Source organism: Camellia sinensis, chromosome 7, assembly GCF_055761805.1.
Source record: "Camellia sinensis isolate YWXY chromosome 7, ASM5576180v1, whole genome shotgun sequence".
Lineage (NCBI taxonomy): Eukaryota > Viridiplantae > Streptophyta > Magnoliopsida > Ericales > Theaceae > Camellia > Camellia sinensis.
In genome coordinates this window covers 191,784,844-191,802,198 of record NC_138967.1, presented here as the reverse complement: position 1 = coordinate 191,802,198, position 17,355 = coordinate 191,784,844, and the positions used below count along the sequence as shown (strand labels likewise).

The window sequence follows — 17,355 nt, the reverse complement described above, 5'->3', positions numbered from 1 at the left end:
AAATGTGATATTTTATCTTATTAATTTTTTAGCATGTTTTATCCTTTATTTTAGCCCCATAACCTTATGCCAAACAAAGGCTTAGGCCACGTTTGTTTGGCGAATTAGGTTTGATGGCATTGTTAGTGAGAGGATAGTTAGCGAAAAGATTATTAATGTGAAGCCCCTGAAAACGTATTCATTTAAAAAATAATAATAATGTTTAAATTATTGCTTAAAGCCCTCAGTTACTAGAATTATTTCGAATCTTGTCGATTAGCATTTTTTTTTATCGAAGCAGGAATATTCTAACTTGACCATTCAATTTTCCAAATAATGGTCCATTCAATTCCAACTAGTATCCATTCATTTTCCAACTAGTGGTCCATTAAATTTTTCAAATAATGGTCCATTCAATTCTAACTAGTGGGCTTTAATGACAAGTAAATCCTAACTTGTCCTTTCAATTCCAACTAGTGGGCTTTGATGCCATGTTTGTAACAACCCATATTCATGTCATAGTCATGTTCATGTGCATTTACATAACTTTGTCTTGTTAAGTTTGCATTCATGAATCTTGTCTTGTTTTGCTTAAGTATTGCTTGCATGCTTTGTTCCTTCCCTGCTATGTCAAGCCTAGGTCATGCCAAGCCTAGGTCATGTTAAGCCTAGGTCATGCCAAGCCTAGGTCATGCCAAGCCTAGGTCACACCTTTGAACCTCTTACCCCTAGGACCATCTTGGAACCACTTTGGTTGACCTCCATTATCACCTAGGCATACTGGCTGAGATGACATCATCTAAGCCGAGGTGTGCATCACCTAGGCCGAGATGTGCATCATCTAGGCCGAGATGTTATCATCTAGGCGTCCTAAATCCTTGCACCTAGTGATCTTGTTCCGGGACTGGAATGACCTAGACCGAGGTGTGACACAGCTTGGCCAAGTGTTATCCTTCCTAGCCGAGATCATTGAGACCTTACTTGCTGAAACCTATGTCCTTAGCCGAGATCATTACTTGCCAGAGTGCCCATGTCATCTAGCTTGCTGTACACACTTTGTCTTACACATGTCTTGTCTTTCTATCACCTTTTGAGGAGAACCAACTCGGTAGTGCACGTGTCCCAGCAGAGAGTTAAATCAGCCGATAAAGAGAGAAAACCTATCATTTCTATATCTTTGTTCTAGGTAGAGAGAGAAACTCTAGGAAGAGGAAGAGGAGTTCTCGAGAGAGGAGTAGATTTCCAAGCTTGATCCCTAAAGATCGAACTGTTAGATTCGTGTTTTAAGGTTAGATTCGTGATCTACTCTTGTTATTCTTTATGTTGATCTAATCGCATTGCATGATCTAGTATGTTTCTTGAACCATGCATTGCTTTGAAGTTCGGTTTTAGAAAGAAAAAGTGATATTCATGTGTTCTTGAAGAAAACTATGTTTTGATCCGAAAGTTTGTATCAAGATGCATGTTTTCGTGTTTGTTTTCATATGATCTTCAAGTATGGGTACCACGGTCCATGTTTTCGAACTCATAGCATGAAACCTCAGATTTTGTAATAACAAGTTATGATTTTAACATTCATGTTCTTCATGTTCTTTATGTCCTTCAAAGAGGAAACCCAAATTTCCAAACCTTATTTCCCTAGGTGTGATCACCGAGACCACTATTGCCTAGATCTCACACATAGGCCAAGCATCATATCTCACCTTGGCCTACCTTGCACGATCACTTGTACCTTAGTCTATCTTGCATGCACACCTAGGCTAACCACTGTGTAACGCCCTCAAAATAACAACATTAAACCCATCAGATAAGACATACATTTACATATAAACTAACAACATTCTTTTATTCATTAGAGTTCCATTACATAGGTATTACATGTTAACATCAAAACAAAATGCCCTACGGGCTTACAGCTTTCCAAGTTAATACTTGGTTACATCAAAAGAGTACTAACTCGTTTACACATTAAGCCCTTGGCTTGAAGTTACATGTAATACATCAAAAGTTAAGCGACAAAAATATGTCCGCCTCTAGCCTCCCAGCTATGTCCTTGGAGGTGGCATGCTACCTGCACCTGAAAATGATATTCCCATATAGGGTGAGCCACAGCCCAGTAGAAATACACTAAACCAACCATGAACAATGACTAAAATATTAGCAATTGATAGATGGCCAACACTGATACAATCACATAAATCACATATTTATGTCATACGACTTATGAGTCCGAGTTTCCTTTCATTTTCCCTTTTTCAACGGATAGGCATATAAGCACTAACCACATTCTCGACAGATATGTATAACAACAATATCCACATTTTCAGATAAGCAAATAGGCTATATCCACATTCTACAACAGATATATATAACCACAATATCCACAGATAAGCATAAAAGCTATATCCACACATCACAAAGACAAGCTTATAAGCTCTATCTTCACTTCTCTAGACAAGCATATGAGCTGTGTCTACGGAGTTCATCCCCTATCTTCTCCCAACACTATCCGGTTTAGAGGTACATCCCCTATCTTCCCCTAAACCACGGAGTACATCCCCCATCTCCTCCTCTACACATAATGTATACAAACACATTGGTTCTATATACAATCACCCAATGCATACAGTTAATGTATTCTATCAACCGTCAAGTTCCATGACACATTTCTTTGATTAGTTTCAGTTTGCCTAATCATCATGCATTGTCTACAACAATCACGACTATCCTCCACCGATAGCCCAAAGCAGTTATTTCTAAACAGAAAATAAATGCACAATGGATATTCAATCAACATTTCATTTCCTCATTCTTCTCAATTAATTATCCCAATTAATTAAACAATGTAATTAGGTCAAATCCCATAATTAACATTTCAACCCTTAGGTCCCATTTTCATTAATGATTCAACATTTATTCCAATTCTCTATTCCAAACATGCATTCAGGTTTATTATGAATAAAACCCCAACTTTTGTAAAATTACACAAAAGCCCCCAAACTTTCACAAAATTACCAAACCAACACCAACATCTCAAAATACCAAAATTTAAAGACAAAATCCATAGAGAGGAGTAGGATATCCCTACCTCGAAGTTTGAGCCAAAAAGGAGATGAAGACTCGAAGACCAACGTGCTCCAAATCCAAACTTTTTCAGATTAAAACAAAGCTCTCAACACCCTCTATCTTTTTAACAAAGGCCCTAGGTTAGATTCACACTCTAGGGAGATCAATTCTTAGAGAGAGTGTAAGTTTAGAGAGAGAGTGTGTCGGATCAAGGGTTTGATCAAAAAGAAAAGGTGAAAAAGTGATGTTTAAACGCTACTGTCCGCTGATATAAAACACTCTCGCTCGAGTGAAGACTTGGTCGCTCGAGCGACCAGACACAGAAACTCTCGCTCGAGCCAAGGAAGTTCTCGATCGAGCGAAGAAAAACCCAGACCGCTCGAGCGAAGGAAGCTCGCTCGAGCCAAGAAAGGCAACTCTCAGGTCCAGAACCAGACGCAACACTTGCTCGAGCGAAGCCATCCTGGCTCGACCCACCAGACACGAACCTCACTCTCGCTCGAGCGACCAACGCCTCGCTCGAGCGAAGGTTCAAAAATCTGGGCAGCAACACTAGGCTTCCAAACACAACCAACCTATAACAAACCTGCCCAACACATCCTATAACTCAATATACAAAGTAGAAAGGATGCAAACAAGATAATAAACAACTACCAACATCCACGGACACATGTCCGGATCATTGTACAACAAGGGTAAACCCGGGATCGCTATACACTGCATCTTCTAGGCCGAGATGTTCATCATCTAGGCCGACCATGGTACACCCTTGCCGGCATCTTGTAACACCTCGGCAGAGAGCTACACACCGAAGCCTAGGTAACCACACCTCAGCCAAGAGGTGTGGGACCTCGGCCAAGACCTCCTGAGTTCACCCAGCTAGGTCATTTTAGCCTAGATCATCTCTGTGCATCCATTCCAGGACCTGGTTGGTACCCAGCATGTTTTCCCTAGAAGAACCCAACATGTTTTCCCTAGAAGAATCCAGCATGTTTTCCCTATATCATATGCATTCATGTAAAGCTTGTTTTAAGAATGCATTTCATATCCATCTTTGAGCATCTCTTCTTGTCTTCTTGAAGTGCATTTAGTAGACTTTGCCATGTGTTTGTAGGACTTGGACCTTTGCTTTGATCCCGACGTCCCAAGAACTATGTGAGTGGTATTTTTAATAAAGTTATGTTATCATGTTTTGATAAGCTTTGCTTTGCCTTGTTTTGAAAAGTATTTGATCAAGCATGAATGATTATCCCTATTTTGTATATCAAGTATTATCTTGTTTTGATGACGTTCTTGGAAAAGTTCTTAGTGCCAGGGGACTATAATGCAACTGCACCCTTGTCTTGAAAGTCCTTAGTGCCAGGGGACTATAATGCAACTGCACCCTTGTTTTGCCACTGACGATCTATGAACGGGTGGGTTTGTTTTGTCAGGAATGTCATCACTCCATGTATTATGTACATATTATTAAACATCCCAAGAAGATTTGAAAGACCAAGATTTGATTGATGAACTTGATTCATCCCATGTTTTGAACAAGCTATGCTATATGTATTGTTTTGACAAGGACCTCGGGAATCATTCATTTAACCCCTTTATTACTTATACCATTTACTGAGTATCCAAGCTCACCCTCTCCTTATATATATATGTAGGTAACAAGCATGAAGGCGGTGACGCCGAGATGTGTTACTTGCAAGATGATGTTTGATCCATGTTATGTCGGCATCTTGAAGATTATGCTTCTTGACTTTATATTTCATGTATTTTGAATGTGTCGGCTCGAGAAGCCTTTTATCAAGATGTAATATGTATTTTATTTTGCTTATGTTCAAGTTGTAAATCTATGTAAAGATGTATGCCATTTCATTTGACTTATGCACAACTCTTATGGACTAATTAAATTTGTATATATTGCTTCCGCACATGTTAGCCCTATATGTAATACTCTGATTGTGTGTGAATTTTGAAAGTTGGCCTTCGGTAATCTCGGATTACTGGCTATCACGGCACCGTTCTACTAGGGGCGGAATGGGGTCCTGACAATGTTACACCAAATTTGCCTATAAATATCACCACTCCCTAGGATGGCAAACACTAGCAACACTCTCTCACACACACATTTGACTAAAGGAGATGAAGGAGAACAAGAGAGAAATCTTTAGAGGAAGATGAAGGGAGAAGAGAGCCATATTGTTCAACGATTAGCAAGTAAGCCACAACACAACCTTCTCTTTCATTTTTCCTTTTTCAAATACATGTTTTTAAGGGTTCTAAATAATATTTTCAGATGTGTTATTGATGAGTTACTTGTGTTAAGAATGATAAAAGTTAAACCATGACTTTCTCTCTCTTGTGGTTTTTCTCATTTTGGTACAAAACTATCATACTCATACCAATCTCCCAAACTTTCCAAAGGCACACATCCAAGCAAATTTTTTGGGTTAATATATGTTAGTTAGCATGGTTTCATCACAAAAGAAAAAAAAATTTCCTTAATGGATCCCTTTTCTCACAAATCTTCTTATTTCGAGTATGGTGCCTTAGAATCTGTTGCGCAGCCAACTTTCAAAAATTCTAGAGAAATGTATAAAATTATTCTGGACCTCTATCTTATGTCAAAATCTTCCTTAAGGAGTTAGTTTTCCACTAAAATTGGTTTCATGGAAAAACAGTGAGCGGTTTGCAAGAAAATCAAATTTTCGTAACAGTCGACGAACTGGACAGCGCTGGAGTGTCTTCTAAATAACTTAAAATCTATAAAAGCTATTCCATTTCTGAAATATGTTCCGGAAAGTAGATTAAATTCTCTACGAACCATAGGAAGGCTAAGTCTGGTAAAAAAATTCTAAAATAGCCTTTTCATTCTAATCTTTATATGATATTGAATCTGGGAATTTTGTTGAGCATGGATGTTTTAAGCGCTTGTGTTCATGAAAATGTTTATTAGCTTATGATCATATCTCGGCATGATATTATATGTGTTATGGTTATGTTCTTTATCTTCTTCATTTTAATGATACATGCTTATGTGGATATTTTGATCTTGTTAAGTTAGTCTAACCTTGATTTTAAACATATAACTCAACGGAAAACTTTACTGGGGTGGTATTGGGTTTTCGGTCCTTTGAAACAATGGAAGATGAGAAAATGTGATGTATGGATTCTTGGGATGCGTTCCCTATTTGGAAGTCAGAGTCTTGCGCAAGCGGTTTTCGGAACCCTTGAACGGAGCGGTTGTATTCGGACCCTAGGTGGTTTGGTGTGAGGAGGGATTTGGCAAGGCCCTATCTTACCGTCTCTTTTGAGGCCCTGCGGTTGGCGCTATGCGGTATATAACCGTTGGTAGGCATCCGAGGTTAGTTCTGCAACAAAGCAACAAAAGAGGGGGCATACCGAATAATCCGCGTCCGATTCTTGTGGTTGGGAGGACGAAATCTCTTTGGGGGATTTTTAGTTTACTAACATCTAATTTGTAACCATTTATTTATTTATTTGTATATCATGTTTTACTACTTGATGTTATATTTGTGATTGTGTATTGGACTCGGGAAAAAATGATGGGATATGTATGTGTTTACTGGGCATTCAAAGCTCACGGCGTGTTATGCCAGGTGCCGAAAAGGAACATATAGCTGGAGACGACGAGCCTGAAACCTTCAAAGACCTTTGGCTATCTTAGTAAAGTTAAAAATTTCTCTTTTAATATTTTTGTAAGACTCGTACAAAAATTTAAATTTTCTTTTTGGGATATAATGTAATGGAACAAGCTTTTGCAATTAAGGATATTTGTGATTGTTATGTATTTATATTCAATATAATCAGAGGTATACACGTTATCGTTGCTTATGAGACCTTGTCTCAATACCTGTTAGGATCTATCAAAAGGGTAGTACGTTGCCTAAGAAAGCCAGACTTAGAAGGGAGACCAATTTGACTCCTTCGGTGATTTGGGATTTTACGTGGTTATTGACCATAGGACTCAACAGTGACTCTCCATTGCCTACAACCAATAGTGTAGAATCGGGGCGTCAGAGTTAATGTGGAGATTGCAAGTGAGGGGATTAAAGGCTTCGTTTGGGAAGTGGATTGGCTTTTTTGACTATTTTGGCCTAGGCCTAAAAAGCCTGGTTTGGGAAAGACTTTTGTTTTTTTTGGCTTTTTTGACTTTTTTATGAGAGAAAAAATATAATAATTATGAGTTTGATGTGATGTTTTGTTTTATTGGGCTAAAAAATCTATTTTGTTTTTTGTGATTATTTTAGCCAAAAAAGCCTCAAAAACCACTTCCCAAACAAAGGCTAAGTAAAAGAGTTTGTTTTGATAATAGAATGGGAGATAGTTAATGATGAGATTGTTAAATTATTTTTATATAAAATAAATAAATAAATTATTTTATATTAAAAAAATTAAAACAAATAGGTGCACTTGGTATAAAAAAAATATATATATTTATTTTTATATAAAATAGCTCAATCCCCTCACTATGTTCTTAATCCCACTCAAAACTCAGTCAAGCTAATCCCCCTATTGAGAGGGATTATTAAGCCCATTGGATTATCAATTCGCGCCCAATTTCACTACCAAACATGTTATGAATAAGACTCATAGTCATGGTAGTCCAATCTGACCACTCAAATTACGAAACAAACATGGCCCTAATGTTATCGACGAGGACTGTAAAATATTATGGTGATCCAGGGATAATGGTTTGGTAGTGGATAAATGCAAATAGAGATATTATAATAAGGGTAAATTACATTGACATCCTTTGAGATTTATCTTTATTATAATTCCTCTCTCATTTTTTGGAAATTACATCTCTTTCCCTGAGGTTTAAAATTTCATTATAGATTGCTCCCTCCAGCAATTTAATTCTTTTAAATACTAATTTTACCCTTACTGGGTAAATTACATTGACACTTCTCACATTTTAGAAATTACAATCCCTTCCTCAAGGTTTAAAGTAGCATTACCAATTGCGACATTGGTTAGTATTAGTTGAAAAAAAATATATATTGAAAAAAAATTGTGTTAGTCAAAATTTTAAATTTATTTTTAAAAATCAACGTAAACTCATTTTTTGAATTTATGTTTTTTTCTCAAATTTACAAACTGAGATAACCATTTATAAACAAAAAAATTATCAAACAAGTTTTTATGACAGTTTTTAAAATTTTTGTAAATATAAATTGAAAACTGAAAACGAAATGGTTACCAAACAGGACTCAGATAGTAAAAATATCGTAAAATTAACAAATAATTAAATAAGTTACCAACGTAAGAAATGACGTATTAAAAGATTCTTAGGCTATTATGATTTGATTTTAGAAATAAAAAATAATTATCATTTTTATATAATTTTTATATTTAATAAATATAAACCTCAAGAGAGTGTTAGTGTAATTTTTATCTTACGTTGGTTTTTAAATAGAAATTTAAAAATTTGACTAACAAATTTTTTTTTCAAATATTTTTTTTCCCAATTAATTTTTTTTTTCAATGAATTTTTTTTTCCAACTAATACTAACCAATGGAGCAATTGGTAATGCTACTTTAAACCTTGTGAAGAGGATTGTAATTTCTAAAATGTGAGGGGTGTCAATGAATTTACCCAGTGAGGGCAAAATTGGTATTTAAAAAAATTGAATTGCTGGCGGGGACAATCTGTAATGAAACTTTAAACCTCAGAAAGGGGATGTAATTTTTAAAAGGTGAGGAGAGAAACTGTAATAAACATAAACTTCGAGGGGTGCCAATGTAATTTACCCTTATAATAGTTTTAAAGATAAATTATACTAACACTCCTGAGATTTCTATTTAAAATAAATTTCTCTCACGTTTGAAAAATTACATACTTTTTTATCAGACTAAAATGACATATTTATCATTTCACATCCATACATAAAATAATAAAATAATACTGATATTTTGTTCATGCTATTTTAAAAGAAATTACAATCATTTTTCTTTAGTTTAACTTACACAAAAAATTATTATTTTTTATTTTTACTGATTTTTTTAATATTTAAGTATTTTTATTTTTATTTTTTAGATATACCCATTCTAGATATATTTAAGAAGTATAATATTTGGTGATTTTTTTTTAAATTCACCAAATATAAAAAAATATAAAAATTTAATAATACTGTAATAAATGTGGGTGAATAGACGAGAAAGAAAAATGACGGTGGAAAGAAAAAAAAACTATATTCATATATAAGAATTTATTCAAAAAAATATCATAAAAATGTTATGACAGTGATATTGTTGTAAATATAAATTATGTTTATGTGTGTTTTGTTTTAAAGTAAAAGGTCACCATTAAGCTATATCATTGTATTTGAAATTTTTATATATATTTGTATATTATCATTCAATAAGAATATGTTCATGTAGAATTTAATGATAAAAAATTGTAGAATATAATCATGATGATAGGAAGAAGAAATAATAGGAAAAATGACAAAATGGTCATTTAAAAAAATTTAGGGTATGACATCAGCAATCCAAGAGTAATTTGTAATGACATTAGAAATCTTAGGGAGAAAAATGTAATCTTTTAAAATGTAATGAAAGATTCTGTATTAAATAGAAATTTTAGGAGGTGTCAGTGTAATTTACTCTAATTTTAATTTGATATTATAGAGTATTTGGATTTTTTTTTTCTTTTTAGTTTAGTTGTAAATTTTTTTTTGACAAGTGATATTTGTAGTTTTCAAAATGTGAGTGAAAATTTTATAAGTGTATGAGTAATTTATCATAAAATATATAAATATTTTATTTATTATTATTATTATTTTATTTTTGAAAACATAAAAATAGAAAATGGAAAAAATAAAACAAATTAAAAAACACAAAGGATATTGAAAACTCAATATTCGAGAATTTCCCCTGTGCGATTCGGTTTACCACATTTTCTCTACCGTCACCAGCTCTCTGTCTCTCTCTCTCTCTCTCTCTCTCTCTCTCTCCCCCTCTCTTTCTCCAGCAGCAGCTTATGGGATGTGAAGTTCCAATACCCTGCAAACTCTCAAGCACACACTGTTTATGGCTTCTTTGAGGTACCCATCTTCTCATTCTCTCTCCTAATATTCTCTCTCCTCTCAATCTCCCACAGCTCAAACCACAATCAAATCCTTCTCTTCTTGCCTCTTTCCAATCTGATCAGGTCTTTCTTTGAACTTCTCACCCTCAAATCTCTGTTCTGAGGCCCATCTTTGCTGTTGTAGAAGTAGATGTCCCTTTCAATTTCTTGATGATTGAAAAAAAAAAAAAAAAAAAAACCCCCCCCCCCCCTCAAAAATCTCATCTTTATGTTTCTTTGATTTGGATTTTATAGTCAAAGCCCATTTCTTTTGACTGGGGTTTCTGATCTTCTTTCAGATCTCCTAAACCATAGTTTTTCTTGGGTTTTACTCAGTTTCTTGAACTACAAAGTTCTTGTTTGCTACTCTTTTTATTTGAGAAGGGAATTTTGGAGGTTTCTAGGGTTAATCAAATCACAACATTGAACTATTGAAAGATTGTGTTTTTTTGTAAGAAGTTTCCCAAGATTGCAGCTTAATTGAACTCAGTTTCCTTTAAATACCCTATTCTTTTAGTTTGAGCTGGGAATTTTGGAGGTTTCTAAGGTTAAATCAAATTACAATATTGAACCATTGAAAGATTGTGGCTTTTTGATAGAAATTTTGCAAGATTGCAGCTATTTAGGCAATTAATTGTGTTAATTGGGTCAAAAACCTAGTGGCAGCAGCCTGTACACTGGACTTTTTTTTTTTCAGCTCTGAAATTAGGGTTTCGTTAGGGTTCTGATGTTTGGTTAAGCCCACTTGGGGATTATTATCTAAATATGGCTGCAAGTGGTCACTGTTTTGTGGAGTGGAAAGAGCAATTTGTTTCCAAGGAGCGGGGCAACCGTGTGGTTCACTATTTTTTGAAGGACATTTCGGGGGAGTCCATTCTTGCTGTTGTGGGCACTGAAAGGAGTGTTAGACACATGTTCTATGTTGTTTCTGAGGAGTTCCTGAATGTTCACGGGGCGGAGAATTCAGTCCATGCTGGTTTCAGATGGAGATCCAGGAGAGAGGTTGTGAATTGGCTCACTTCTATGCTCTCAAAACAGCATCGGCAACGGGATCAATGCAGTATGTTTTGCATCATTCCTCTTTTTATTTATTGTTTTATATTGTTTCTTCTTTATCTTGTCCTTGTAAAGATATGCAAAATTATCAGAAACTTACTGAATACTGTCCTAAATTTATTGTGAGGAGGAACCTACATATTTCTTATATATTGAAGCATAAGTAGGATGGTGTCCTGATGTTATTTTCATGGATGAACCAGTCATAAGTCACTAGATCTGTTCTCTAATGTTGACATTCTAAACAGCTTAGTGATGAATTATATAGTTTCTGCCATGGAGTGCTAACAAATATGACATGTACACGTGCATACTAAATGTTGGCTTTACCAAATCTCAATAGTCAATATTAGGTAACCATTTGTACTATTCTGGAGTAACTTTCATGTTGTTGTTTCTCAGCAGTTGGCAGATTTTGTGTTCCTTGTGGAAATGCTTCTTAATTGAGTCATTTATGGGCTATCTCTTTTTTCTCATGTTTGTCATGGTTTCGAAGTGTTATAGTTTGACAGAATAATCACTAATGTAAAACTTAACTCTTGATATTTTCTAATCATCTCTGGCATCAAGCTCTGGTAATTGAGTGTGGAGGCCAATTGTAGAGACAATTTGTAGCTACTTGTTGGATCTGCATCTTGGAAAGTTTGGGTTCTATTTGTACAATTTTATTTGGGAGCTACCAATACTGTTAATTATTACCTAGATATTAGGGTTACACCGTAATTTAGCAGGATTCTTAAGCCCTGATTACACATTTTGGTGATGATATCAGATTCATGAATGTCCTCTCACTTTTTGCAAGACTCTAGTGTATAAGCTTTGATAATTTTTGTTTTTGAACTTATTATTTTCTGGGCCATGGATTAGGATGAGAACTTATTATCATTTACGTCATTCATTTCTCAATAAAGTATCACTCCAAAAACTTTTAACATTTTTCTTCTTATACTATTTCTAATAATAGAATCACCAAAGAATGATCCAACAACTGGACTAGGTGGTCAACGGACAGGCAAGCCTGATTACAAGGTATATCTCATTTGTTTTGTCCTCATTTCAAACCTAATTATGTCTTCATATGTTCATTTAACACCTATGTTCCTATCAGGGCCGTCTTGCGAGGAATTTGAAAGAGCACACTTCAGACATTGTGTGGTTGGGCGTTGCATGGACATGCGGTAAACTACTCAAGCACTACCAAGCATTTTGCAGGAATGGGACTACAATAGCGGTGAGCATTTGCCATTATTTTAAAAGAGGAAGCAGTTTTAATAGGAAATGAGCAGCAAGCCTGCAACTAACAGTAGCTGCTCTGAAAAGGAGAACTTGTGTAACACAAAACCTTAAATTGGCTTTAAGACCTGGGCCATAGTGCACTAAGGCTCTGTTTGGATATAGGGTTTGAAGAGGGATTTGTGGAGGGAAAGGAAAAGGGTAGACAAAAGTGAATGAAATAGAAGTTAAATTTTTGCCACATTTCCCTTATTTTTTCTTTTACTTACGCAAATCCCTCCCCAAATCTTTGATCCCAAGATAGCCTAAAAGGTAGTAAAGTACCTAAAGGAGAAAGTTAATGCTGGAGTCACTTAAATTTGAATGACCTCAGTGAATATAGCTCGGTTGGCCCTATTAATAATATAGAACAACTGTTGATTTTATGTCACACTTCTATTTGAAGAATGATGTCATACATGCTTCATATATGAAATAAACCTCAAGGTATGTCTGCATGATGATGTGTAAGCTCAGAATTTTGTGGCATCATTATCAGGATTTAAATTAGTTGGCTGTGTTCTAGTTTGTGCCTTGTTGCATTGACTTCATGTCTGCCTCAAGCTGGGAACCTCACTTGGCTGTTCAAATGACAAATACTTTTATGCTGTGTTTGGTTGGGAGATTTGGGAAGGGATTTGGAAAGGGAAAGGGAAAAGGTAGGTGAAATGTAAATAAAATGTATTTACATTTCACCTAGTTTCACATACTTTTCCCTTTCCCTTTCCATTTCCAAATACCCCAACCAAACATAGGCTTAGGTTCTATTTGTATTTATGGATTTGAAGTACATATTAGTCATTCAAGAAGAATAGCTCAAATTTTGTTTTGATAGTTTATCTATGGATTTCAAAATTAAATAAATAGCTTTATCTTGATGGATTTGAAATAACTATATGAAAGTAGTTATTTGAAATCATGCTAAGGATTTTTTTTTTTTTTTAACTACAAGGATCTTACTAATATACATCTCTTCTATCTCAACTTATCTTGTTCTATAATTTTTCAATCCACTATAATAAACAAACTTTTTTTTTTTATTATTTTGGGATAAATAAGAATTTACTATAATAAACCAACTTTTCAATATTCTTATAAAATTTAACCTCAAATCACTTGATTTGAAATCCATCCACGTCGAAACGGAACCTTATGTATTTTTCATTTTCTCTGACATTTGTTAACTCTTCAATATTTAGGTACAATCCTTCGTCTTTGTCATGGCTGAAGAAGAAAATCGTCACCTTGCGTATTTGGAAGATATGTATGAAGATAGGAAGGGACAAAAAAAGGTCAAAGTGAGGTGGTTTCACCATAATCAAGAAGTCAAGGGTGTGATTTCTCTACGAAATCCTCACCCCAAAGAAGTTTTCATCACACCTCATGCTCAAGTCATCAGTGCGGAGTGTGTTGATGGTCCTGCCACAGTCTTAACTCGTGAACATTACGAGAAGTGTCTGACTGTTATACCAAGTGCCCTATTAGCCAGAGTACGTCTTTGCCATAGGCAATTTAAAAGCAATCGTGTGAAGCCCTTCAAATTGAGTAAACTGCGTGGCTATTTTGATCAACCAATTTTCTCGTGTTTTGATCCTGATTTCTTTGAAGACGAAGATTTTAGCCCAGGGGACAATGTAAAGGTGGGAGCTAAAAGGACAAGAAGTTGTAGAGGGCACCAAATGCTGACATATAAACCATCATACCCAAACTTGAAGAATGATGTTTTGCAGCCTTGGCATACCCGACCATTTCAGGTTAATGAAAAGATAGAGTTGCTATGCCAAGATAGTGGTATCAGAGGTTGCTGGTTCAGGTGTACAGTCTTGCGGGTTTCCCAGAGACGGAAGAGAGTCCAGTATGATGATGTGAAAGATGAAGATGGATGTGGTAGTCTTGAGGTATTCTTTTTCAGCTGGAACATTATTTTGAATTTATATCTGTATGGGCTGAGATTCAAAATAGAAGATTAAAGAGATAGCGGGTAGTTTTAAAATTTTCACAATAAATAATAGTTGTTACCCTCCATTTTTTTGAACTTTGAAATTCTTTTTAAGAAAGGGTACTTTAATGTTGGGCCAAATTGCAGCTGCCCCCATTGAATATGTGATTAGAAAACTCAATGCCAACTATAGGTGCATGCCCAGTGTTTTAGACTAGGTCATTATCATTACCTTTTGGCGATAGGCTAGGGTTCATTGGAAACTCAATGTGAATTATAGTTGCCCAACATCTTAGACTAGGTTCATTACCTTTTGGCAGGAGTCTAGGATTCACTGGGATAAAATGTTTTGTCTTTCTGTGCATCAGTTCCCACGTGGACGAGGAAAACAGACATTTTCTGACATTTTATTCAATTTTTAGGAATGGGTTCCCGCTTTCAGACTGGCCATGCCTGACAAACTTGGAATGAGATGCCCGGGCCGCCCAACAATCAGGCCCGCCCTTCGTCATGATCCAATAGACCATGCCTTTGAGGTTGGAGCTCCGGTGGATGCATGGTGGAGCGATGGCTGGTGGGAAGGGGTTGTGACCGGAATTGGCAACTCTGGAGATGAAAGTTTACCTGTTTACATTCCCAGTATGCTTTACGAAATTTGACCCAATTGCCATTTTATATATATCTATACTATTACATATATAGCGCACAACTCACTTGGTATGAAAACTTTGTCACGCAATTTTGATTTCCAAAAAACCCATAACAGTAGTATGTTTTTCCCAAATATTTATCTTGCCTAGCTGTTAGTACAAGGGTCAAAAAGTAAAATCACTAAACTAATAACTGATACCCACTATACATGACTCTTTTCTCCACCCTCACCCACGATTTCCTGCACACGTTTGTGTGTGCGCACTTCTACTCTATATTATATATATGTTCTCTATTATATGAAGTAACCAACTCATTTGGTATGAACCTTTATCACCCAATTTTGATTCCCAAAAAACCCCGGCAACACTATTTTCTCAAAATATTTACTTTTGCTTAGCAGTTATTGTAAGGATTAAAATGTAAATTCAACTTTTTCCACTAGACAAATATACTCTCTCTCTACTCTCACCCGCTCATGATCTCCATATTGACAATTTCAATTGCAACCATAGTTTGCTCAGTATTCTTGTATATATATATATTCCCTTTTTCCTGTATTTCATAAACTTGTTTTCGTTTTCTTTTTCTTTTTCTAATGCATTGTTCTTTTGGGTGATGTTAGGTGAGAACATACTACTGAGTATAAATAGAAAGAACCTAAGAGTCTCAAGAGATTGGATGGGGGACCACTGGGTTGATATCAAGTTGAATCATGACGTTCTCTCAGCCATATCTTCTGTCATCCGCCTAGATGCTAAGCTTTCTCCAGCCTCAATTTCTGCAAAGGATCCCGAGTCTGATGATTATCCTATGTCATGTCATGAAGTTCCTCCGACTACCAAGCTTGATATAGTCGAGGAGGAAAAGCTTGACTTTGACAATTTGGCTCCTGATGATGAACTTTCAAGAGGTATGGAGATAGATAATAATCATACTCATGTTAATAACAGTCCTGAAAAAGATGAAGCGGAGAATGGCCACCATATTAGTGATAATGTTGAAGATTATGATGATGATAATGATGATGTTGGTTATGGAGATGATAACAAGGGCAAGTTAGAGGAGTTTGAACCTACTGGGAAGAAATGTGAATCGGAATTCTTGGAAGTGGTCGCATGATATGTTTGACAGGAGTTCTAGTCCCCACAAATCAGGACATGGTGCAAATGCAAGAATGTATGTAAATAAAGAAAGAAAACTGTTGGGATTTATATTGCAAGTTTATTTTTTACTTTGGTTGATTTAGAGGGCGGACCTTTGTGCAGCAGTAAGATTACCTCTTCTTACGTGGGTGTAAGGCTATGTACATTTGATCCTCTCCAGACTCTGCAATGCCGAGACTCTGCAATGGCAGGACTCTTGTACTGGAACTGTCTTTTTAGCTTTAGGTGTACAGTTATGAGGTTAGAACTTAGAACTTTTGTTGAATTTCTGTTCTTAACTGATTGTTTTAGAATAGATGACTCAGAACCCTTCGTTTAAAACTCTCTATTGGGTTGGTTGTAGTCCAGTTCTTTGTAACTTTCTATACCTTATGTACCTCTGTACTGACAATGTTGTGTTCTCTTGTAATGTCGTCAAATCTTTGTCTCTTCTGTTTATATTTTGTGCTCTTTTCTTTTTATTGATTTTTTTTTTTAAAAAAAAGAAGGGAAAATCGGTCTAGGGTCCCTCTCCCACTTTTCGTAATGGAAGAGATCTACAAAATTATTTTTTGATGTCTAAGGTCCCTAAACATATATCAGATGAAAGTTTCACTAGCTCCTCTCTTTCCACTTATTGAAAGACCTCTCGATTGTCTTCAACACTAGACAATTCGATTCATACAAACTCAATTTGACCGATTCAACGATCGGAAACTCCGAAACCGAACTTCAATTAGAAACCCTAGGTTTGTTCGGGATTCAACACTGCGATTATGGCCTCAGTTGGCTCTGGAGGAGTTGTAAACAGCTCAAGAAACTCCAATTGCGAAGCTGCTATGCAATCGGCGATGAATCATCACTCTCATTGTTCGTCGAATGCTTAATTGGTCTCCAAGAAGTGGAATTGTGGACATGTAGGGCGATAATCGACGAGGTTCCTCTTCCTCCTCCTCTTTCATACACTTTCTCATTCTAGGGTTTCAAGTTCTTGAACCTCTTCAATTTCATGTTAATTCATCATCCCCTGTTTTCCCTACTCTTCCCTCAAGCTTTTACAGTTTATTTCATACACTTTCCCTACTCTTCTGTCCCTGATGCTTTAGATTTGCACCTTACAATGAACAAGTGTGATGATCAATCTGGGAAGCAAGATGCAA

At 35.7% G+C, this 17,355-nt stretch overlaps 1 protein-coding gene across 2 annotated transcripts; it reads left to right on the top strand.

Annotated features, from left to right (window-relative positions):
- The first annotated feature begins 9,910 nt into the window (after window positions 1–9,910).
- On the top strand, window positions 9,911–16,654 carry LOC114312461 (uncharacterized). 2 transcript variants are annotated; one of them, XM_028258691.2, is made up of 7 exons: window positions 9,922–10,109; window positions 10,830–11,192; window positions 12,153–12,217; window positions 12,297–12,419; window positions 13,660–14,358; window positions 14,822–15,038; window positions 15,676–16,654. In XM_028258691.2, the coding sequence occupies exons 2-7, from the start codon at window positions 10,898–10,900 to the stop codon at window positions 16,170–16,172; spliced, it is 1,896 nt and encodes a 631-aa protein (XP_028114492.2). In that variant the 5' UTR covers window positions 9,922–10,109; window positions 10,830–10,897; the 3' UTR covers window positions 16,173–16,654. The 2 variants fall into 2 exon arrangements, with proteins under 2 accessions (XP_082737827.1, XP_028114492.2); XM_082881701.1 differs by having other exon boundaries at window positions 9,911–11,192.
- The last annotated feature ends 701 nt before the right edge of the window (window positions 16,655–17,355 follow it).